General features: G+C 41.6%; 1 protein-coding gene across 5 annotated transcripts in view; it reads left to right on the top strand.

Moving 5' to 3' along the window:
* LOC139546767 (ly6/PLAUR domain-containing protein 6B-like) overlaps positions 1-13475 on the top strand; it is a 49499-nt gene extending 36024 nt beyond the window's left edge. For all 5 annotated transcript variants that reach the window (XM_071355527.1, XM_071355525.1, XM_071355526.1 and 2 more), the window contains 4 exons: positions 738-878; positions 1024-1122; positions 12150-12280; positions 12464-13475. In XM_071355527.1, coding sequence (XP_071211628.1) covers positions 755-878; positions 1024-1122; positions 12150-12280; positions 12464-12661 — 552 coding nt within the window. In that variant the 5' untranslated portion in view covers positions 738-754 and the 3' untranslated portion in view covers positions 12662-13475. The remainder of the gene's footprint in view (positions 1-737; positions 879-1023; positions 1123-12149; positions 12281-12463) is intronic.
* The last annotated feature ends 10290 nt before the right edge of the window (positions 13476-23765 follow it).

Below are 23765 nucleotides of genomic sequence, written 5' to 3'. Positions count from 1 at the left end.
GAATACATTTCGTAAAAATAGATGATGGAAGAATCACAAAATAGCAAAGTGGGGTCAGAGCTTGCAAAGTGGGGTCGGAGCTTGCAAAGTGGGGTCGGAGCTTGCAAAACGGCGGCCATCCAGTATGGGTACATTCATGATGCTTGATGACAAATGTGATAATAATATGTGATATAAACAACAATTAACAATAATGTTCGGCTTATCAAAAGCTCTCCAAAGAGTAGCCATCGATCGCTCTTTCCTCTTCTCTTAAGTGGCTACTATCCATTGCCTGCTCAAATAGCAGCTTTAGACAGGGAAGGATCAGTCTCTTTAGCCCCTCTATGGACTCCTCTGGACCCCAGTGAGCCAGTTTGCTCCCTCAGCCGTGACTCTCTGATTACCCCGCCCCATCTGGCCAAGGGTCAGAAGTCAAGGTTCAAAGATCTGATAGAGACCAGAACCATTCAGCAGCTCTCTGAGGTCCTCCCCCTCAGCTCAGAGGCTTGCCCCCTCAGGATCGGGTAAACGTGGTCAGGGTAGGGCATGGAGTGATTCAATTCCATGATAATCCAACTTCTCAATGTCCCAGAGAGGGCCAACCTGTTCCTTCTTCTCGTTCTCAATATCCACTTTCGTTTATTCTTCTTTTCCTCATTTTCTCCTTTCCCATTCACCTGGTTCTATGGTACATGAGCTTGCAAAGGCTAAAATGATACTTGATTATATGTCCATTCCTGATTCTTTCTGTTCAGGTTGCTGATAGACTGTGATGATGTCATTCTCCATGGCCCTGCACCTCACCGCTGCTATCCAACTCCTGGCGCTGGTGGCCGTATGTGACCAGGTTACAGCTGATCGCATCAACTTCTACAACGTCAAACCACCTGTGGAAGGTACGTTCTGCTTACTCGTTGAAATGATGTCATGTCTTCAACAATGTCGTCAACTTTTTATACTTGAATCCATCAAAACAAGTTTGAACAGAAGCAATGTGAGTGAAAACATAGATTCACACACAGTGTGGGAATGTCTTTACAGCTACTCCATTCCCTAAGAGCTTCAAGTGCTTCACCTGCGAGCAAGCTGCAGACAACTACAACTGTAACCGCTGGGCTGAGGACAAGTGGTGTCCACAGAGTGAGTAGTACCCTCTGTTGTTTCACACAGATACTGTCAGATATTAGTGTTTCTCATTGGCATGACTGATAGGGTTAACCAGTACTTAATAATCATTGTTATTATTGCTGTTACACTGTTATAATACCTTATGATTATGCTGTTATAGCCAGTGCTTGAAAGAGGTGCAGGTGCAGTCATTTTTCAAGTCGGTCCATTAGACTACGTTCACAGAAATTCCCAAATGACATTATGCTATAGAAACCTCTGATTATTCACTGTTAAGGGTTCATACACATTTTGATTTCATGACTTCCATGACTTCTCCGTGACTTTTAACCAAATTTACATGACCAATAATTGGTGGCATCTCTATATAGCAGTTTCTGTTAGCCGGTAATAAAAGAAAAGACGATTTAATTAAAATTGTCTCCGGCCAATTGTCCAGGAGAAGAAAAACAATTGAATTGGCACGTAGGTATATTTGTTATGTTTCTTATTTATCACATGCACAGCATACAGATACAGAGCCTTTTAGTGGAAAATATGTCAGACAGAACTTTTATAAGCCCAATCATTGCGCAACAGTTCTAAGTGCAATCCTGTGTTAAAAATAGATTTTGGGCCACGATTAAAAAAGCAAGTATTTTTATTTCTCAACTGGTAATTCATGCGCGCTTGAACATTTTACTACATACATTTTACCTTGCTTCAAAGTAGCCTAGGCAAAATCCTACCATATTCGTAGAGGGAATTATTTTAAACATGCCATGAAACCAGTAGCCTATTTCTCTCATGTTCTATTGGTTTTCAACTTTCTTTCATTGTCCGGTAGCCAAATGAATATTCGATCGTAGCCTACTGCCTTGTGCGCACTGCTGGACTAATAATGTTAAGAAATAATAGTTTATCAACATTTTAAGTTAAATGTTCTGATCTGTTGCATCAGATACAGTTGAAGTAGGAAGTTTACATACACTTAGGTTGGAGTCATTAAAACTCATTTTTCAACCACATAGTTTTGGCAAGTCAGTTAGGACATCTATTTTTTGCATGACACAAGTAATTTTTCCAACAATTGTTTACAGACAGATTATTTCACTTATAATTCACTTTATCACAATTCCAGTGGGTCAGAAGTTTACATACACTAAGTTGACTGTGCCTTTAAACAACTTGGAAAATTCCAGAAAAGGATGTCATGGCTTTAGAAGCTTCTGATAGTCTAATTGACATCATTTGAGTCAATTGGAGGTGTACCTGTGGATGTATTTCAAGGTCTACCTTCAAACTCAGTGCCTCTTTGCTTGACATCATTGGAAAATCAAAAGAAATCAGCCAAGACCTCATTAAAAAAAATTGACCTCCACAAGTGTGGTTCATCCTTGGGAGCAATTTCCAAACTCCTGAAGGTACCACGTTCATCTATACAAACAATAGTACGCAAGCATAAACACCATGGGACCACACAGCCGTCATACCTCTCTGGAAGGAGACGTGTTCTGTCTCCTAGAGATGAACGTACTTTGGTGAGAAAAGTGCAAATCAATCCCAGAACAACAGCAAAGTACCCTGGGAAGATGCTGGAGTAAACGGGTACAAAAGTATCTATATCCACAGTAAAACGAGTCCTATATCGACAAAACCTGAAAGGCCGCTCAGCAAGGAAGAAGCCACTGCTCCAAAACTGCCGTAAAAAAGCCAGACTACGTTTTGCAACTGCACATGAGGACAAAGATCGTACTTTTTGGAGAAATTTCCTCTGGTCTGATGAAACAAAAATAGAACTGTTTGGCCATAATGACCATCGTTATGTTTGGATTAAAAAGGGGGAAGCTTGCAAGCCGAAAAACACCATCCAAACCGTGAAGCACGGGGGTGGCAGCATCATGTTGTGGGGGTGCTTTGCTGCAGGAGGGACTGGTGCACTTCACAAAATAGATGGCATCATGAGGTAGGAAAAATATGTGGAAATATTGAAGCAACATCTCAAGACATCAGTCAGGAAGTTAAAGCTTGGTCGCAAATGGGTCTTCCAAATGGACAATGACCCCAAGCATACTTCCAAAGTTGTGGCAAAATGGCTTAAGGACAACAAAGTCAAGGTATTGGAGTGGCCATCACAAAGCCCTGACCCCACCCTACAGAAAATGTGTGGGCAGAACTGAAAAGCGTGTGCGAGCAAGGAGGCCTACGAACCTGCCTCAGCTTCACCAATTCTGTCAGGAGGAATGGGCCAAAATTCACCCAACTTATTGTGGGAAGCTTGTGGAAGGCTACCTGAAATGTTTGACCCAAGTTAAACAATTTAAAGGCAATGCTACCAAATACTAATTGAGTGTACAGTCGTGGCCAAAAGTTTTGAGAATGACACAAATATTAATTTTCACAAAGTCTGCTGCCTCAGTTTGTATGATGGTAATTTGCATATACTCCAGAATGTTATGAAGTGATCAGATGAATTGCAATTAATTACAACCTCCCTCTTTGCCATGCAAATTAACTGAATCCCCAAGAAACATTTCCACTGCATTTCAGCCCTGCCACAAAAGGACCAGCTGACATCATGTCAGTGATTCTCTCGTTAACACAGGTGTGAGTGTTGACGAGGACAAGGCTGGAGATCACTCTGTCATGCTGATTGAGTTCGAATAACAGACTGGAAGCTTCAAAAGGAGGGTGGTGCTTGGAATCATTGTTCTTCCTCTGTCAACCATGGTTACCTGCAAGGAAACACATGCCGTCATCATTGCTTTGCACAAAAAGGGCTTCACAGGCAAGGATATTGCTGCCAGTAAGATTGCACCTAAATCAACCATTTATCGGATCATCAAGAACTTCAAGGAGAGTGGTTCAATTGTTGTGAAGAAGGCTTCAGGGCGCCCAAGAAAGTCCACAAGCGCCAGGACCGCCTCCTAAAGTTGATTCAGCTGCGGGATCGGGGCACCACCAGTACAGAGCTTGCTCAGAAATGGCAGCAGGCAGGTGTGAGTGCATCTGCACGCACAGTGAGGCGAAGACTTTTGGAGGATGGCCTGGTGTCAAGAAGGGCAGCAAAGATGCCGCTTCTCTCCAGGAAAAACATCAGGGACAGACTGATATTCTGCAAAAGTTACAGGGATTAGACTGCTGAGGACTGGGGTAAAGTCATTTTCTCTGATGAATCCCCTTTCCGATTGTTTGCGGTATCCGGAAAAAAGCTTGTCCGGAGAAGACAAGGTGAGCGCTACCATCAGTCCTGTGTCATGCCAACAGTAAAGCATCCTGAGACCATTCATGTGTGGGGTTGCTTCTCAGCCAAGGGAGTGGGCTCACTCACAATTTTGCCTAAGAACACAGCCATGAATAAAGAATGGTACCAACACATCCTCCGAGAGCAACTTCTCCCAACCATCCAGGAACAGTTTGGTGACGAACAATGCCTTTTCCAGCATGATGGAGCACCTTGCCATAAGGCAAAAGTGATAACTAAGTGGCTCGGGGAACAAAACATCAATATTTTGGGTCCATGGCCAGGAAACTCCCCAGACCTTAATCCAATTGAGAACTTGTGGTCAATCCTCAAGAGGCAGGTGGACAAACAAAACCCCAAAAATTCTGACATACTCCAAGCATTGATTATGCAAGAATGGGCAGCCATCAGTCAGGATATGGCCCAGAAGTTCATTGACAGCATGCCAGGGCGGATTGCAGAGGTCTTGAAAAAGAATGGTCAACACTGGAAATATTGACTCTTTGCATCAACTTCATGTAATTGTCAATAAAAGCCTTTGACACTTATGAAATGCTTGTAATTATACTTCAGTATTCCATAGTAACATCTGATAAAAAATATCTAAAGACACTGAGGCAGCAAACTTTGTGAAAATTAATATTTGTGTCATTCTCAAAACTTTTGGCCACGACTGTATGTAAACTTCTGACCCACTGGGAATGTGATGAAAGAAATAAAAGCTGAAATAAATCATTCTCTCTACTATTATTCCGACATTTCACATTGTTAAAATGAAGTTGTGATCCTAACTGACCTAAAACAGGGAATTTTTACTAGGATTAAATGTCAGGAATTGTGAAAAACTGAGTTTAAATGTATTTGGCTAAGGTGTATGTAAACTTCCGACTTAAAATGTACTTTTTTATGTAGCCTAGGCTTACTGGTTGTATGAATTTGGGATTTATCGTCCCACAACTGTCCCAGAGTCTGTTTGGGCTATTTATTATAGTAGATTGACAGCCTATTCCTGTCTAAACAGAAATAAATAAAATAATTAAAAATAGGCTACTAAAGCATGATTTGGCCACATAGGATCATTAGATTCCCATAACTGTAAAAAAAGAAAATTGCAGATTTGTTTTAAAATTGCAAATGTGCAATTTCGGCAGCGCGTGCTGCAAATACCAAATAGATGATTTTTGAGTTCAGACTGTCAGTGAAAGTAGGGAGCCCAGCCAGGTATATCACAATATTTCAATTAATCCTGGGAAAACATAGTTTGGAAAGCAAATGGCTATTGCTGTAAAGAGAGATCGGTCTTTTAGTTATCAAAAGTCTCAACTTAATTGTGCCACCACAGTAGGTCTATAGCCTATCTTATTGGCACTAGCGGAGAGCATCGGCCCCAGTGAGTACGCACTACGCATATTCACCACTGCACATATTCACTCTTGATCATTGTTGGGTCTGTGTCACTTAAAAGTTTGTTTTTGGACAATAATTTCCTCCTCCAGTTTAGATGGACGTCATATTCTCTTTGTGTCTCCCCTTCTTGTAGGCCTATTATATGGACAGTGTCGTTTTTATTGATTGTTTGTCAGTGTTAGCAGAGTAGGCTACCCTGTAATTTGTCATATTAAAATTGATTCTGCTAATGTCTCCAGTCATATAAAGTGTCATGAAGTAGAATTGCATGAAATGTGTTTTTCCTGTGCAAGGAAAGAAGAAACCTGATATAGCCTAAATCCCAGGCCTCTACACTATAAGCTCTCAGCCATGCGTTGAACAGTCTTTTGAGAACAGTGATTGAGTTATATTATTAGCCTAAATTATGACTAGCGAATCTACTCATCACGTTATGAATAGTAGGGTTTACATCTTACATAAGTCTGCAAATGCGATGATGCATGAAATGCTTTATTATAAATTCTGATCCCATTTGGGCTACTATCTCCTGCCAATGTAAAAAAAATAATTTACTTTTAGGAAACGTTCAGTTAAAGTTATGAAATACCAAGAAAATAATGTTTTCATGTTCCTTAAATGTGCTAATAATGTTCCAAAGCCAAGCAGCCATCTTGCACCATTCCCAGAAAGTTGTGGGAAGGTTGTATGCAAAATAACCATAGGACAACCACGCTCTCACCAAGCAGCAGGTAGCTTAGCGGTTAAGAGCTTTGGCAAGGTGGAAAGATCTGCTGTTCTGCCCTTGACCAAGGCAGTTAACCCACAACAAGAACTGCTCCTCGGGCGCCGATGACATGGACACCGATTAAGGCAGCCCCCGCACCTCTGATTCAGAGGGGTTGGGTTAAATGCGGAAGACACATTTCAGTTGAATGCATTCAGTAGTGCCACTGACTAGGTATCCCTTTTCCTTAAGAAACATATGGTTCTCAGAACGTATGTGCTAACTGGGAGGCACTTAACCCCCCACAAAGTAGAATTACTGCACTGTTGAGGCGTCAGCATGCTTCAGTTCGACTGGCGGCTAGCCGAAGTCGGCTAGGCGAACCGAACAGCATGCTCCGGTCAAAGATCTTCGCTTGAAAAACAAGAAATAAGCAGCAATAGTACTGTTTGTCCATTTTGAGAAGCCATAGCAAGTATGCTGTGCATTCGGAAAGTATTCAGACCCCTTGACCTTTTCCACATTTTATTACGTTACAGCCTTTTTCTAAAATATAAAAAATCTGCATTAATCTACACACAATACCCCATAGTGACAAATGCAAAAACAAGTTTTTAGAAATGTTTGCAAATGTATAAAACATTTCAAACAGAAATACCTTATTTATATAAGTATTCAGACCCTTTGCTATGAGACTCAAAAATTATCTCAGGTGCATCCTGTTTCCTTTGATCATCCTTGATGTTTCTACAACTTGATTGGAGTCCACCTGTGGTAAATTCAAATGATTGGACATGATTTGGAAAGGCACACACCTGTCTAAATATGGCCCCACAGTTGACAGTGCATGTCAGAGCAAAAATCAAGCTATGAGGTTGAAGATATTGTCCGTAGAACTCCGAGACAGGATTGTGTCGGCACAGATTTGGGGAAGGGTACCAAAACATTTCTGAAGCATTGAAGGTACCCAAGAACGCAAGGGCCTCCATCATTGTTAAATCAAAGAAGTTTGGAACCAGCAAGACTCTTCTTAGAGCTGGCCACCCGGCCAAACTTAGCAATCAAGGGGGAAGGATCTTGGTCAGGGAGGTGACCAAGAACCCTATGGTCACTTTGACAGAGGGCTAGAGTTTCTTTGTGGAGATGGGAGAACCTCCCAGAAGGACAACCATCTCTGCAGCACTCCACCAATCTGGCCTTTATTGTAGAGTGGCCCGACAGAAGCCACTCCTCAGTAAAAGGCACATGACGGCCTGCTTGGAATTAGTCAAAAGTCTCCTAAAGACTCTCAGAACATGAGAAACAATGCAACCAAGATTGAACTCTTTGGCCTGAATGCCAACCTTCGCGTCTGGAGGAAACCTGGCACCATCCCTACGGGGAAGCATGGGGGTGGCAGCATCATGCTGTGGGGATGTTTTTCACCGGCAGGGACTGGGAGACTAGTCAGGATCGAGGGAAGGATGAATGGAGCAAAGTACAGAGAGATCCTTAATGAAAACCTGCTCCAGAGCACTCAGGACCTCAGACTGGGGCGAAGGTTCACCTTCTAACAGGACAACGACCCTAAGCACACAGCCAAGACAACGCAGGAGTGGCTTCAGGACAAGACTCTGAATATCCTTGAATGGCCCAGACAAAGCCTGGACTTCAAAACGATCAAACATCTCTCGAGAGACCTGAAAATAGCTGTGCAGCAACGCTCCCCATCAAACCTGACAGAGTTTGAGAGGATCTGCAGAGATGAATGGGAGAAACTCCCCAAATAAGGTTTGCCAAGCTTGTAGCGGCATATCCAAGAAGACTCAATGCTGTAAACGCTACCAAAGGTGTTTTTACCAAGTACTGAGTAAAGGGTCTGAATACTTATATATATATATAAATTAGCAAAAATGTATAACCTGTATTTGGTTTGTCATTATGGGGTGTTGTGTGTAGATTGATTAGGGGGGAAAAAATATTTAATACATTTTAGAATAAGCTGTAACCTAACAAAATGTGGAAACAGTTAAGGGGTCTGAATACTTTCCGAAGACACTGTACAGTATATGTATATGTACAGTACCAGTCAAAAATTGCACACAGCTACTCATTCAAGGGTTTTTCTTTATTTTGACTATTTTATACATTGTATAATAATAGTGAAGACATCAAACCTATTAAATAAACACATATGGAATAATTTTTAAACCAAAAAAGTGTTAAAACAATTCCAAATCTATTTTACATTGACAGTTTTGCACACGCTTGGCATTCTCTCAACCAACTTCACCTGGAATGCTTGAACAGTTTGAAGGAGTTCCTACATGTGCTGAGCACTTGTTGGATGCTTTTCCTTTACTCTGCAGTTCAACTAATTCCAAACCATCTCAATTGGGTTGAGGTTGGGTGATTGTGGAGGCCAGGTCATCTGATGCAGCACTCCATCACTCTCCTTGGTCAAATAGCCCTTACACAGCCTGGAGGTGTGTTGGGTCATTGTCTTGTTGCAAAACAATTGATAGTCCTACTAATCGCAAACCAGTTGGGATGGCGTATCGCTGCAGAATGCTGTGGTAGCCATGCTAGTTAAGTGTACATCACAGACAATGTCACCAGCCAAGAACCCCCACACCATCACACCTCCTCCATGCTTTACAGTGGGAACCACCCATATGGAGATCATCCGTTCACCTGCGTCTCACAAAGACACAGCGGTTGGAACCAAAAATCTTAAATTTGGACTCATCAGACCAAAGGAAAGATTTCCACCGGTCTAATGTCCATTGCTCGTGTTTCTTCGCCCAAGCAAGTCTCTTCTTCTTATTGGTGTCCTTTAGTAGTGGTTTCTTTGCAGGAATTCGACCATGAAGGCCTGATTCACGCAGTCTCCTCTGAACAGTTGTTGTTGAGATGTGTCTGTTACTTGAACTCTGTGAAGCATTTATTTGGGCTGCAATCTGAGGCTGGTAACTCTAATGAACGTATCCTTTGCAGCAGAGGTAACTCTGGGTCTTCCTTTCCTGTGGCAGTCCTCATGAGAGCCAGTTTCATAATAGCGCTTGATGGTTTTTGCAACTGCAATTGAGGACACTTTAAAAGTTCTTGAAATTTTCCGAATTGACTGACCTTCATGTCTTAACGTAATGATAGGCTGTCATTTCTCTTCGCTTATTTGAGCTGTTCTTGCCTTAATATGGACTTGGTCTTTTACCAAATAGGGCTATCTTCTGTATACCACCCCTACATTGTCAGAACACAACTGATTGGCTCAAACGCATTAAGAAGGAAAGAAATTCCACAAATTTACTTTTGACAAGACACACCTGTTAATTGAAATGCATTCCAGGTGACTACCTCATAAAGCTGGTTGAGAGAATGCCAAGAGTGTGCAAAGCTGTCATCAAGGCGGGCATGAAGAATCTCAAATATAAAATATATTTGGATTTGTTTAACACTTTTTTGGTTACTACATGATTCCATATGTGTTATTTCATAGTTTTGATGTCTTCACTATGATTTTACAAAGTGTATATCTTTATATATTTACCAACAAAAATATATGTGGGATTGGAAATTATGCAGACGATTACATTGCAATCTATCTGCAATTTTAAAGCTGATCTACCCCCTAATTATTTACATTTTTTAAATAATCTGAATGGAGATGTTGTTATTTGTAACTGTAGGACAGGAAGAAAGCGCATGGCATTATCTAATTGTCATATTTTGCTGATGATTGTTAAATTGTAAAAAATGCCAATAAAGATATATATTTTTTAAAACATATAGATAATAAACATTTTAATTACATTTGTCGGATATAGGCATAAATGTCCAGAGGGGAATCCCAACCGTGTCAATTTCTTTTCTCAACGGTGCTGGTGGAAAGGCGACAGAGTCAACAACATTAATGCTTATAGCTAAATAGTTATCTAGCGAGATAGCTTGTAGTATGGCTAGTTAAGTTTTGAATTGGCTATATAAACTCAGCAAAAAAAGAAATGTCCCTTTTTCAGGACCCTGTCTTTCAAAGATAATTCATAAAAATCCAAATAACTTCACAGATCTTAATTGTAAAGGGTTTAAACACTGTTTCCCATGCTTGTTCAATGAACCATAAACAATTAATGAACATGCACCTGTGGAACGGTCGTTAAGACAGATTACAGACGGAGGCAATTAAGGTCACAGTTATGGCTGATAGAGGCTGGACTGAGGGCTTGTAGGCCTGTTGTAAGGCAGGTCCTCACCCGACATCACTGACTACAACATCACCTATAGGCACAAACCCACCGTCGCTGGACCAGACATGACTGGCAAAAAGTGCTCTTCACTGACGAGTCGCGGTTTTGTCTCACCAGGGGTGATGGTCAGATTTGCGTTTATTTTCGAAGGAATGAGCGTTACACTGAGGCCTGTACTCTGGAGCTGGATCGATTTGGAGGTGGAGGGTCCATCATGGTCTGGGCCGGTGTGTCACAGCATCATCGGACTGAGCTTGTTGTCATTGCAGGCAATCTCCACGTTGTGCGTTACAGGGACGACATCCTCCTCCCTCATGTGGTACCCTTCCTGCAGGCTCATCCTGACATGACCCTCCAGCATAACAATGCCACCAGCCGTACTGCTCGTTCTGTGTGTGACTTCCTGCAAGACAGGAATGTCAGTGTTCGTTCTGCCATGGCCAGCGAAGAGCCCGGATCTCAATCCCATTGAGCACGTCTGGGACCTGTTGGATCGGAGGGTGAGGGCTAGGGTCATTCCCCCCAGAAATGTCCGGGAACTTGCAGGTACCTTGGTGGAAGAGTGGGGTAACATCTCACAGCAAGAACTGGCAAATCTGGTGCAGTCCATGAGGAGGAGATGCACTGCAGTACTTAGTATCTGGTGTGGCCACCAGCTGCATTGACTGTTACTTTTGATTTTGACCCCCCCCCCCTTTGTTCAGGGACACATTTTTCCATTTCTGTTACTCACATGTCTGTGGAACTTGTTCAGTTTATGTCTCAGTTGTTGAATCTTGTTATGTTCATACAAATATTTCCACACGCTGAAAATGAACTTAGTTGACAGTGACAGGACGTTTCTTTTTTTGCTGAGTTTAGTTAGCCTATAAAATAATGATAGACTACCTGCTGCTGAAATGTCTCTCTCATCGGGCAACTGCCCACTTGCACTAGCACACACACAGATGATGCACAGCACACACACAGAGACGCACGCGCTGAAGGGAAGGCCTAATTCTAATCATGGCTGATATGTAGATTTTTTTTTTACATTTTAAAAGGGAAACACAATATTAAAATTCCACAACTTTTCCAGGATTGTCATGACCGTACGAACCCTTATTTGACAACTTGTAACAGTGCATCCTGGGCATTCAGGCTGGCGTATTCTCAAACTGCGCATTCTCAAACTCTAACAGTCTACTGGCATGTAGACACCGGATTCACAGACTAGCTGCAAATAAACTTAAACAAAGCGGAATCAGGATATGAATGCCCACTCCCCATTGCTTATCAATGCAGATCCCGCTTTTATTCTGCTTTGATCAACCTTTTTTTGACTCTGTCTCTGAATCTGGGACGTGATAGGCCACTTTGTTTTATAGCAGAGCTGGGATGCAGTTCCCCAAAAATATGGCGCTCCGGACAGCTCCGGCCCATGTCAAGCCAGCTAACCAGTTGAGTAATGTATATTTCTTTGTTATCCTTTCCTCAGATACACAGTTCTGTATGACAGTGCACCACTTCACCAGTCATGGCAAGACCAAGTTTGTGACCAAAAAGTGTGCTGCCAGAGAGGTGTGTCACGCTTCAGGCTGTAGACATCACAGGGACATGGGTCACACAGTAAGTCCATACACCAAAACCCATCCACAATAACCCACCATCATCTGTCTACTCAGGAATTTGTAGAATCAGCTGAAAAGTATTTGTCATTACTGCTGCCCTTGTGTTTTGATTTTGTTGTCGCTCACTCCTCCGCTCTCTCTCCTCTCCCTCTCTCTCTCCCTCTCTCTCTCTCTCTTGTAGGAGTGTGTGTCGTGCTGTGAGGGTATGATCTGCAACGTGGAGGTCCCCACCAACCACACCAATGCTGTGTTTGCCATGAGGCAGCAGGCCTACAGCTCAGCCCCACCCCAGGCCCCTGTGAGGACAGCGTGGGGCTGCTACTGGATGACATTACTCACCACCCTGGGCCTGGGGTTGACCAGACTGGCCCTACTGTGACACTGCTGTCCCTCAGAGCATGTCCCTATAGAGGGGACCAGACTATACCAGACCAGCATGTTCCTCTGAACATGGAGGATGTGTGTTGTTACAAGTGTGGTGGTAATCTGTGTTAAAGATGTCACATAGATCAATCGAACAATCACGAAGGACTACAGCAGTGTCCTAATGAATGATGCTTGGTTTGATAACATTGGTTCCATCTACATAAGCCAATGGGACTGGAGAAAGCATCCATGGAATCAATAGAATTGGACAAAGACCAATGGTCAGTGGATCTATAGAATTGGATGTAGCTTGCTGGCTAGTGGAGTTGGCAAGCAGAGGAGTTAGCCGGAAGGGTTCAAGGAGGATCATGCCCATCATAAGTCTAATGTCCATTGCTGATTCAAAGATGGATGCCCAGTGACCGATCCTTCAATCAGCCCTGGCCAGAGCCCCAACTACTATACGGAGCATGCCGAATGAGAGGCTGGAACCGGGAGACTTTAAATGTTCCACAGAACATTCCCTAGGATTATTCATGGTCCTGGGAATGTTAATCGTGTGTTTTCTGTGGGATTCTGCAGCACTGCAGCACATGGACCAGGAATGACTGGACACATAGGCATGCCCCATGCCCATTGGATCAGGGAGAACTTTGGGAGACGATGATAGACATGGAATCTGGCGTAAATGTATTAGTACTTGATCCATAGTATGGCACAAAATGAAAGCCATTTTGCACTTGAATGTTTTGTTAAGAAATATTGTTACTTGTATTTTTTTATAGCATAACTTGTGAATATCCTTAAATAAAATGGAAAGAACTATACTTTTGGAAAGATTTACTTTTCTATATATTTAGCTTTTCTCGACAACATGACTTAATGACATTACAGTGTTACTTTTACCAGAATGTATTATCTCTTTGCAGAAGTCCCATGTCTGTGGCCATATTTGTTCTTCGATCTGGAAATCTCAGAAAAAGATGGAATATGATATTTATTTACATAAATAGTTGCAATGTCTGGTGATGTAATATGGCATAAAACTATCATTGCCATGAAGTTGTGAGAGATTAATGACAAAGGATTTTATGACTTTCCATGTCAGCAACATGAAAAAGTTGACCTTTTTAAAGGTTAACCTTCTTATCGTGTTTTATTGATATTTAATGAATATGTCAAGAAACCATGGAATGTTCTGTTATTTATGGCATATTATACAACGGGTGGGTCTAATCCTGGATGCTGATTGGTTAAAACCGAGTTCCAGCCGGTGTCTAATCCACATGTTACCACCCACTAAGGCTACATTGAAATGCCTATTTACTGTTCCATCTCACTGCTCAATCCACCGTCGCATCAGCCCAGCCAGGCAATTTATGAACTTGATCTCTACTGTAAAAAGCATCTAGACATTATCTCCCATTTCTTTTAGACTAGCATTTCGTTTTCAACAGTGGCGACTTGTATAAAACGTGCTGTCTGTCTCTCTGACATCTGTAACGTTGTTTCAATATGGAAATTAGATTTCCAACTGTTTCATAGTAATGAAAGTGCCGGGACGAGATGGACAGGCAGGCAACTTTTCTCAGCCAGTCGAAATCATGAATCAGCATAATGTTTATGGATACATACAAATACATTTCAATAGAAAAACAGGTCAAACAAAATGAAACACAGCTAGTTTGCTGTTTTTCCAGATTCCGTTTGAAGTGATTGTATTAGTGTAGTTGTCTAGCTCCTCTGAACTGTGTCCTGGAGTTGTCACTAGTTACCACAGCCACAAAGTAAAACTTGGGTATTTCATTTAAAAAAATTGGAAACAAAACGTTTTTGGGTCATAATTTAAGGGTAAGGCATAAAGTTAGCAGTGTTGTTAAGGCTATGGCTGAGGTTAGGTTTAAAATCAGATTTTAAGAACAGAAGAAAGAGTAGAAATAGGCAGGGTTTATGACTTTGTGGCTGTGGTAACTAGTGACAACCGTGTCCTGGCAAGAGATCAAATTGTCTGTGCCGGGCAAAATCGTGTATCATTAGTTCATTGTTTTGGATGTATCCAATTAAATGTCACTAGAAAACAGTTATGCAAATGCAGTTCATGTCTGTTATTCTGGCTGTACTGTTTGATGTGACTGTGTTAATGGAAGTTGGCTAGCTAGCAAGCAAGGGATAAGCATGGCGATGGAACATTTAGAACGAACGACTGGCTTGCGTCCATAGATATCGAACAAAAAGACTAAACTACTGGGTCTCTGGCAACCTAACCGATAGAATGAACGACCAGCCGGCTAGGGTAGCAACCCTAGATCTGTGTCAGTGCTATATTTTGTGGAAGCATGAAATAGAATGAATATATTCATACAAATTATGTTTTTATGAAAATATGTCAATCATTATTTGAATATGTTGGTAACCCGTTGTATAAAAGGGATAATGCCCTCGAAGCCGATGTTTGGAGGATATATTGGCACGGTTTGCTAACAACAACACCCGTGCCAATATATCCTCCAAGCACCGGCCTCTTGAGCATTATCACTTAAGTAACTTTTCCTATGAATTGCCATACAATGTTTGTTCCTTTATTTCTCAGCGCTTGGTGACCATGACTGCCTGGCTCCATTTTTAAATGGTAAACTCAAATGTTTCAAACTAACGCAATTAGTTTTATGAAGAATCGTAAAGGGCAGTTCACATTTGCGGAATCTCCACCTTACAGGGTTCATAATTGTACAATTACCAATATCCTAATGATCAGAGAGGTAATCTGTATTTGCTTTGATAGTGTTAATGGGAGCTGGGGGGTCATTATCAGAAGCTCTTCTGTTTGCCTTCTTTTCTCAGGAGTGTGTTTTAAGAAAGCCACTCGGCTTGCAGCCTGATGCATGATAGATTAGCATGGTTGGTTGTGATGGTTCAGTCCGTCTCTCGTCAGAGCTACCATAACACCCCTATCCAGTGAGAGTATAGCCAGTAGGGGCCTCACCTGCACCCTGCCCTTGGGTGCACCATGAAGGAGGGTGTTGAAGGGACTGTCAAAACAGACATTCACTTCCTGAAATTAGGCCCTGGGGGAACATTCTAATTTCTGCCTTGTCATGTGTTTTTTTTAAACCAGACTATTACAGAGATAAACATGCTCTAAAAACAGTACAGGTCATCTAGAACAGTCTGTGTGTGTGTGTGGGTGGGTGGGTGGGTGGGTGGGTGGGTGGGTGGGTGTGGTGTGGTGTGGGTGGGTGGGTGGGTGTGCGCGTGCGCAAGGGCGCACGATACGTTGGGGGATGGGTTTCCATTGTCCAAGACCAGTGAAAGTGTGTGTTTGGCTGTTTTGGCTTCACAGAAGAGGCCTCACTGGACAGCCGTTGACTTGGGGCTGTGTGTGTGTGTATGCGCACGCTGTTTGCTCTGGCCGCTGCTCGCTTTGTTCTGGCTTTATTAGGCATGGAGCTGCAGCCTGTCACTTTCCACCCTCTCTGGAGTCATCGGTCTCACAAAGACCCAGTGACGCTCTCGAGCCACCCCACATACCCCCCTCAGATTGGCCCCCGATGGCTGCTTTGTGTCTCAGCCGTTTACTGTCAGTGGTTGGAGCAGATTGCAAAATGTATTGCCGGCTCAGATTAAAAACACTTGCTTGATCAAGACATTCTGATGCACTGGAATACATCTTAACTAAATGCTATTGGTATATATGTTAGGTCCACAGGATACAGTTCTGTGACTGGATGAATACTGGATGAAGTTGCATTGTAATGCTTCACATTGACCACATTTAGCCCCTGCTTTACTATGCCATAACAATTGTCTTTATGCAATCTTCTATTGAATTAAACGTAATCCAATTACGACATTATCCACCACTGAAACACAGTATTAGATTATATGTCACTTTTAAGTTATTAACAATAAATTGATGGATTGAAAATAGAAAAGCATTAGTTTAGTATTGGGACATTTGAAGTGGTCTGGGCAATTAGGGAACCAAACCACATTTATAACTGAGTAAGGCCAATCCCATAATGCTTCTGTAATGAAATGGTTGAGCCAAGACGCCAATGATCAACTAAGTACGGTCAAGACTTTCTGCTATGCTTGGTTGACCAGCAGTATGCATGCCAATCATATTCACCTCTTGTCCCCCTCTCTCTCCTTCCTCCCTTCCGTCCTTCCTTCCTTCTCTCTCTCAACTGTATACTCTTCCTCTGATGTTGCAGGTAGGCCTCTAAAAGGGGATATCACTTACCTCTTTCTCATGTTTAATAGCAAATCTGACTATTTCCCCTCTGTGAACAATTTTTTTCCTCCCCAGGCCCCTAGTTGTCCTTCTCTTACAGTCACAGTATTGGTTGGTGGTGGGTTTTGGTTACCTAACATGATTCTTTGTCCGGGTATGTTTACACGGCGACGGCCAATCAGGGATTAACATTCCGATGTGAGGGCAGAGTTCACAATGCTAATTGGCTGACAGTATTTCAGAGGGAGAAATCCCAGCACTTTATTCTGCTATGGGGATCTTAGCCCCTTGATACAAGGTTAAGCTGAGTCTCAAAGGCCTGGCCAAACCCCAGTGAGACTCTTACCAAAGGAGAGACAGGAACTCTAATGACTCAAAGGAAAGGGTCTGCTGATAGATCGAGGTGGTGTGGCTGGCTAGTTTTTTCAACTAAGGAGATTAGTGTTGAAAGTGAATTAAATAAGTTATATAAAACTGTACTCTTTTGTTTTTCTTGTTGACTCTGGACAAATCTTTCCATTTCATAGGTTACATGTTCTAAGAAGAACCCTTTGAGTAGACTATATCAACTTCTGTGCAGCCTGGGAGATTTGGATCGCAAGACTAGTTTCAAGTAAAACTGGGCCAGTAGTATTCTAAAATGCCATCCTAGTACCCTTGGAATGTATTATGCATAGTAATTGTGCCGGGAGGGTCAACTCTCTTTCAACCCAGTGTCTTTTTAAACCATTCAATGTTTGATCAGGGTGTGTGGATGGGGACATCCCCAGGTTAAACTATTACTCCTCAATCCTAAAAAATGTCTCAGGTGATACTGTATGTCTCAGATACAAATGTTGACAGGTTACACACACCTTTTGACTACATTATGTGTCCAGTCGAATACCATGGTGTTGTTGAATTCTAATTTCTGATTAGCTTGAAGGGACTTCTAGAGCGTGCGTTATTTCCCTATAACGCACTGTATATCAGCACGGTAGAATTCAATGGCTATAGTTCTTACTTGTTATATGTTTGAGCTGCTTTTGAAAGGAAAAGTCAAATTAAAAACATTATTGGCATTGTTGAATACGATTTTCATAATATCAAGCTAAGACTGATGGTTTGGTTAGCTAAACTAGCAAGTCTGTTTGTTTGGTTACCAAGGCAACTACTGTTGCTATCTAGTAAACTTGCTAGATACTTCAGTGGATGTTGAACATATTTCTACCGGTAAAATGAACACATTTCTAGTAGTAAATGTGTTAAATTATAGCCATGGTATAAAATGGATTAATCAACTCAGGGCTTTATGCGTTATCTGGAAAATAATGCAACTCCGTGGAAGGTTAGTTCCACTCCGTTAGCGCGTCGTGGAACACACCTTCCAAATCTTTCGTTATTTTCCAGAGAACGCATAGCCCCTCGTTGATTATCCCTTACAGTACATATTCTGGTGAGACTCAATTTACTACTGTGCACTGATATAAATGTGTACGTGAAGTATATGTAAGATTTCCTATGATTTCCCATAGCTCAAGTACAGTGAAATGGTTTGTATCATGTAGCTGTTATGCTCAATGATTCATGTACAGTAACATGGGAAGAATTGAAACCTTTGGCTCCCACAATGTTGTCATTGGTTAGGGTTAGCTCTCAACATCAGTTATACTGATTGGCTAGGCTGGCATGTTTAATCTGGTTCTACAGGTCCTCTCATCATGTGTCACCAGCCTCATAAACCTGCCAGCCGTCGACACATGTTGTCTAGGTTAGTCATTATGCCCTCTCAGATCTGAAGCCCAGGGAGGTCCAGCAGAGAGGATTGCGGCCCTCCAGACCACCCCAAAGACACCCCTTCATGTCTGGGGTGGTAACGGCAGGTCAGACCCTAGCCTTGGAGTAGGAGTGGAGGCCCTCCTCCCATGTAGTGTAGTGAAAACACTGAACTCAAGGCTCCTCAGACCAGCCCTGTGATCTGCTTTACACATCCCATTACTCAGTCACAGCAGGAGAGGCCCTGTGATGCCAAAGACCCTGCTGGGATCTCACACCTCCTGTTTACACAAGAGTTATGCTACTAGGGCTCCATTCGGAACTGGATAGGTGGCTGTTGCTGTGGGTGTGAAAAGAGAGACGGTACCAACTCCTCTACAGTTCACAGGCATCTCTTTCTCTCTTCAAAGAGATTGTTGGTGAAGTCTGGTCCTGGATATCCAGAACTTCTGCTATACTAATAAGGGCGGCTTCTGAAGACTTGACTAAGATAAAGGTTAAAACAGGAGGAGTTGATGATTGAAAAGGAAGGCGGGAAAGTGAGAAACAAGAAAATATTAGTTGCTATCTTTTATAAAAGGAATGAATGACTTCCGAACGTGGCCAGTATATTTTTTAAAGAAACAGTTGTTGATGGATAGATCATATCCTGAGGCTTTATAATTTTCCTTATTTTCCTCATAGTATCCCATCAAAGCCAACCCTTTAATTCAGCCTTAAGTGGCTCATGGACTGTTTACTCCAACCTCTTCATCTCAGTGTGTGTTGTACGGACCCTGTTAAATCTAAAGCACAGTTGACGGGAATGTCCAGGTACAGTAACTAAGACCCTGCAGGGGGCAACTCCTCAACATCATCTTAGCACTTTAAGATGAGATGCTGTCAAGCCTTGACAGAACATAAGCTAAAACCCATCAGAGCAGTTAATTGAAGACCTGTATTTAGTCTCTCAGGTTGACTGAGCTGAGAAGAAGATATGTCCAATTATCAACAGTCAGAGGTTGGTTGGGTCTTGTGCTCATGGATCTAACGTCAAAGATGTCTATCTTCTCACTAGTTGTTTTCCGCCTCTTGACCTCGGGCAGTTTGCGGAATATTCTATTAATTCAATCAAATTTGTTTTCTGTTATCATCAGCCTCAATTATGTATAAATTATAATTTTTCTCTGGAAAAACATCAACAAACATAGCATAAGACAGAGGTTCTGTTTAAGTCACTATCTTTCTGTCTCTGTCTATCTTCCCCATGTTTTGGGATATGTCCTTTGATGTCCATGGACAGGGTGTAGGGTGGCCACAGACTAAGCTCCCCCTGTAGGGACCACAGGGTGGCATGACCCTGCCTCTGATCCAGGTCACAAGACAGGTGGATCCTACCATTCACAGTTTGGAGAGGGTGACTTGTTCAGGCTCTTTAGATCTTCAGGGTGTTTGAAGTAAAGGTGCTCTATTACACAGATGTAAATGTCTGGAATCTCTATATACAGACTAGATTGTTGATAACTGTTGCCTAAAAGATGTACACTAATGGTATTTTAGTGGGACCAAAGTAGATTGTTCACTGTGTATTGTAGCAATGCTGTATCAGGACAGGGTCACAAGTCAGAGCAGGTAAGGTAATTTCCATTAAGTCCCCCAAGGGTTGGAGTTTATAAAACATTTGTGTTTACAGTAGTCTCTCGTGAATCGTGACATCGAGTATCGGATTTGGTTTGGGTGCCGAGATTAGGATCACAGTAATGTGATTATTTGATTGATCATGCATGGGTATGGTGCATGACAGCAGACGTGTGTCTTTCACTGTTTAGGATATAGATGGTTGCATTTAGTCCCAACATGCTACCCTGTCTGAGGTGTTGATGGAGAAGACCAGGAGTTGTTGGCAGCCTTGTCTCTACAGCTCTGCTCTGATGTGTGGACAAAACACTTACAGACGCGACATGAACATACAGTCCCACACCGCTCTGGGCTAAAGGTTATTTAGTTGGGTTTAGAAATGCATTAGAAAGGTGTGGAAAGCAAACAGACGATACAGTAAAACTCACTTGTAAGGGCTCTTCAAAGACAATGTCACAAATACATTTTGCAGTCAGAATTTGCTTACTTTATATCCACGACAAATACCAGAGTTCTGGAGGAAAGATAAAGTTACAGTTTCAGTTTTCTTTTATCATGAGGCCATTTCCAAAGTGCACTTTAAACAGGCGGATGAGATGGGATGAGCCCAGCTCTAGTGTCCGATCTACTGATAATGGGTGTAATGCCTATATGTAGTCATCCAGGTCTCAACTCTTTAAGTGGAGGGGTAGAGCTGAGCCCTGGCCTTTGCTCTATGACTGCAGAGTTGATGTTCCTTGCTATATGAATAGGCCTCTGTCTGTAGACGTGTCCTCTTCACTATCCCCATTGTCTCTTCTGATTGACAGGCCTGCCTTTGATAACGTTAATGGATGTGATATCCCAGACTGCATTGCAGGCAGAGCAGCGTCCCTGGTCAAGAGGAAGAGGTATAGTCCTATAACTACTCAGTTGTTATTTTTCAGAAAAAAATGGAATGAACAAAAATATGGTCTAAAACTGTTGGCAGTGGGATACTTTTTGGATGATTTAATGAATGCATAAAAGCCTAAAAATAGACAGTAAAAAAAATACAACATTAATATGCTTTGATGGTTTTCCTGAGCCTGGGTGTACTGTAAAATCATTGCAGTGGGTTTTCTGTAGGCATTCTGTACACACCATCACAAATAAATCTAGCTATGACATGCCACACTGAGTGATGTAATTAGTCCATAGGTTTTGATTCAATTAGTGGAAGTGTGCGTGTTTGTGTGTTGCTCTCTCTCTCTCTCTCTCTCTCTCTCTCTCTCTCTCTCCACCCCTTCTCTCTTTCATCCTTTTTTTTGTGCTAATATGTTAACCTATTTTAATCTCTCACTTTGCCTCCATTCCTCAAGGTACCTTGTCTCTTCTCCTTCATACATATCCCCTTCTCTTCTACCCCTTCCATTCATCTGCTCTCTCTCTCTCGCTCTCTCTCGCTCTCATTTTATCCTGAAGTTAAAAAATCCTTATCTTGAGGCTGGGCCCTCCACAGTCCTCACTCCACCATTACAAGACACCTGATCCTTGGTGAGGAGGTTGTAATTTTGGCAAATTACAGTTTTTTAGATCTTAACTTCAAGTGGAATCCAGTCATGCTTGAAATGCTGTACATGGAACCAATGATCTTTTTACGACAATTGAATCCCATGAATAGGAGGGAAAAACGAGTGATTATGCGTGTGATTAGGAACTATAACTTTACTTGATTTATGCAGTAAAAATGTGTCCACAAGACATAACTTATTTCAATCCACTCAATTCTGGGTGTTTTTTATTGAGCGTCTCGTTCATGTTAAGCTATTTCCTGTACTAAGGTCCAAAAATGATAATGACAAAATTGACAGCTTCATTTGATCAGTGATAGGCTTACATTATGAAAGAAGTGTCTCAATGACATAGGCTACAGCCCTCTATACATGTCTATTTCCTACATTATTCAAACGGTACACTAAACTGTGAAGAGGAATGTGAGGTCACTTGGTTATGAATTTGCTTTCAACATGATCTCATGAATTCACTGCTATCATGCAAACTCACTGGTGTAACATGTTTAGCATGTGACACATTGTGGTTCCTTAACAGAGCCTAATTCAGTTTACTTGCTGGAAATAGTTTTATTCTCAACTCCAATAAATAGCTCTGAAAGGTGATGTATGTCACATCAAACCTTCAGAATAGTTTTTTTTAACTGCAATGAGAAACAAAAACATACATTTTTGACTACTTATGTAATATTTGCCCTTTATAAAGGGTGAATAAACAGTTTGGGTTAAAAAACCATTTCAAAAGCTTTAAGATCTGAATCCCAACCATATCTCATTAACAACAGGGCACTATTCTTCCATTTCACAACATTCACAAGATCAAACCCAGCTCACTACCAAGCTCACAAGAAGTACTCAAGAAAATGATCCCTGCCTCTCTTATAGGACAATGCATCTATCTATCTATCTATCTATCTATCTATCTATCTATCTATCTATTCAATTCAATTTCAATTCAAGGAGCTTTATTGGCATGGGAAACGTGTTAACATTGCCAAAGCAAGTGAGGTAGATAATATACAAAAGTGAAATAAACAATACAAATTAACAGTAAACATTACACATACAGAAGTTTCAAAACAATAAAGACATTACAAATGTCATAGTATGTATATATACAGTGTTGTAACAATGTACAAATGGTTAAAGCACACAAGGGGAAATAAATAAGCATAAATATGGGTTGTATTTACAATGGTGTTTGTTCTTCACTGGTTGCCCTTTTCTTGTGGCAACAGGTCACAAATCTTGCTGCTGTGATGGCACACTGGAATTTCACCCAGTAGATATGGGAGTTTATCAAAATTGGGTTTGTTTTCGAATTCTTTGTGGATCTGTGTAATCTGAGGGAAATCTCTCTCTCTCTCTCTCTCCACTTCACTCAAATAACATAACTTTCATACACAAGCAGTTTCGTTCTTCTGACTCTTACATCCACACAACACAAATCAAACTCAACATCCAGACTTAAAATACAACTGCGGCATTATTCTTCTGAAGTGTATCTTTAGGCAGACCATTTTTATGTGTCCTTGATTATTTATTTATTTATCAAGAGCAAGCACCCCCCCCCCCCTTAGTTTCTGCAAAGGATAGTGTTATATTGTCAGTGAGAGGTGCTAGATTTGTACAAGAGATACAGAGAGACAATACACATGTAGGACTACATTTTGGTACTGTAGTTTACTGTGATTATATAATGTAATTCAACAGTTGACATACACACACCACACACGAAATACGTATACATACTGTGTAATAAGTAATGCATGAATGTTGTTTGTTTGCACCCCTAGTAATTAAAGTGTGACCAGTGGAGGGCGTTGATCTGCAGAATAATGAGTCATCAAACGTTTTAGGCTATTCATTATTAAAATAAAGAATAAGAACTAAAATTAACACTATGTAGCCTTAACATCGGAACCATTTCAGAACAGACTCCAGCTCTGACGGTGCCCAGAAAAATATGGAATATTGAT

Source organism: Salvelinus alpinus, chromosome 20, assembly GCF_045679555.1.
Source record: "Salvelinus alpinus chromosome 20, SLU_Salpinus.1, whole genome shotgun sequence".
Classification (NCBI taxonomy): domain Eukaryota; kingdom Metazoa; phylum Chordata; class Actinopteri; order Salmoniformes; family Salmonidae; genus Salvelinus; species Salvelinus alpinus.
Note: the sequence above shows the minus strand (reverse complement) of the source record. Positions and strands in the feature narration are given on the sequence as shown.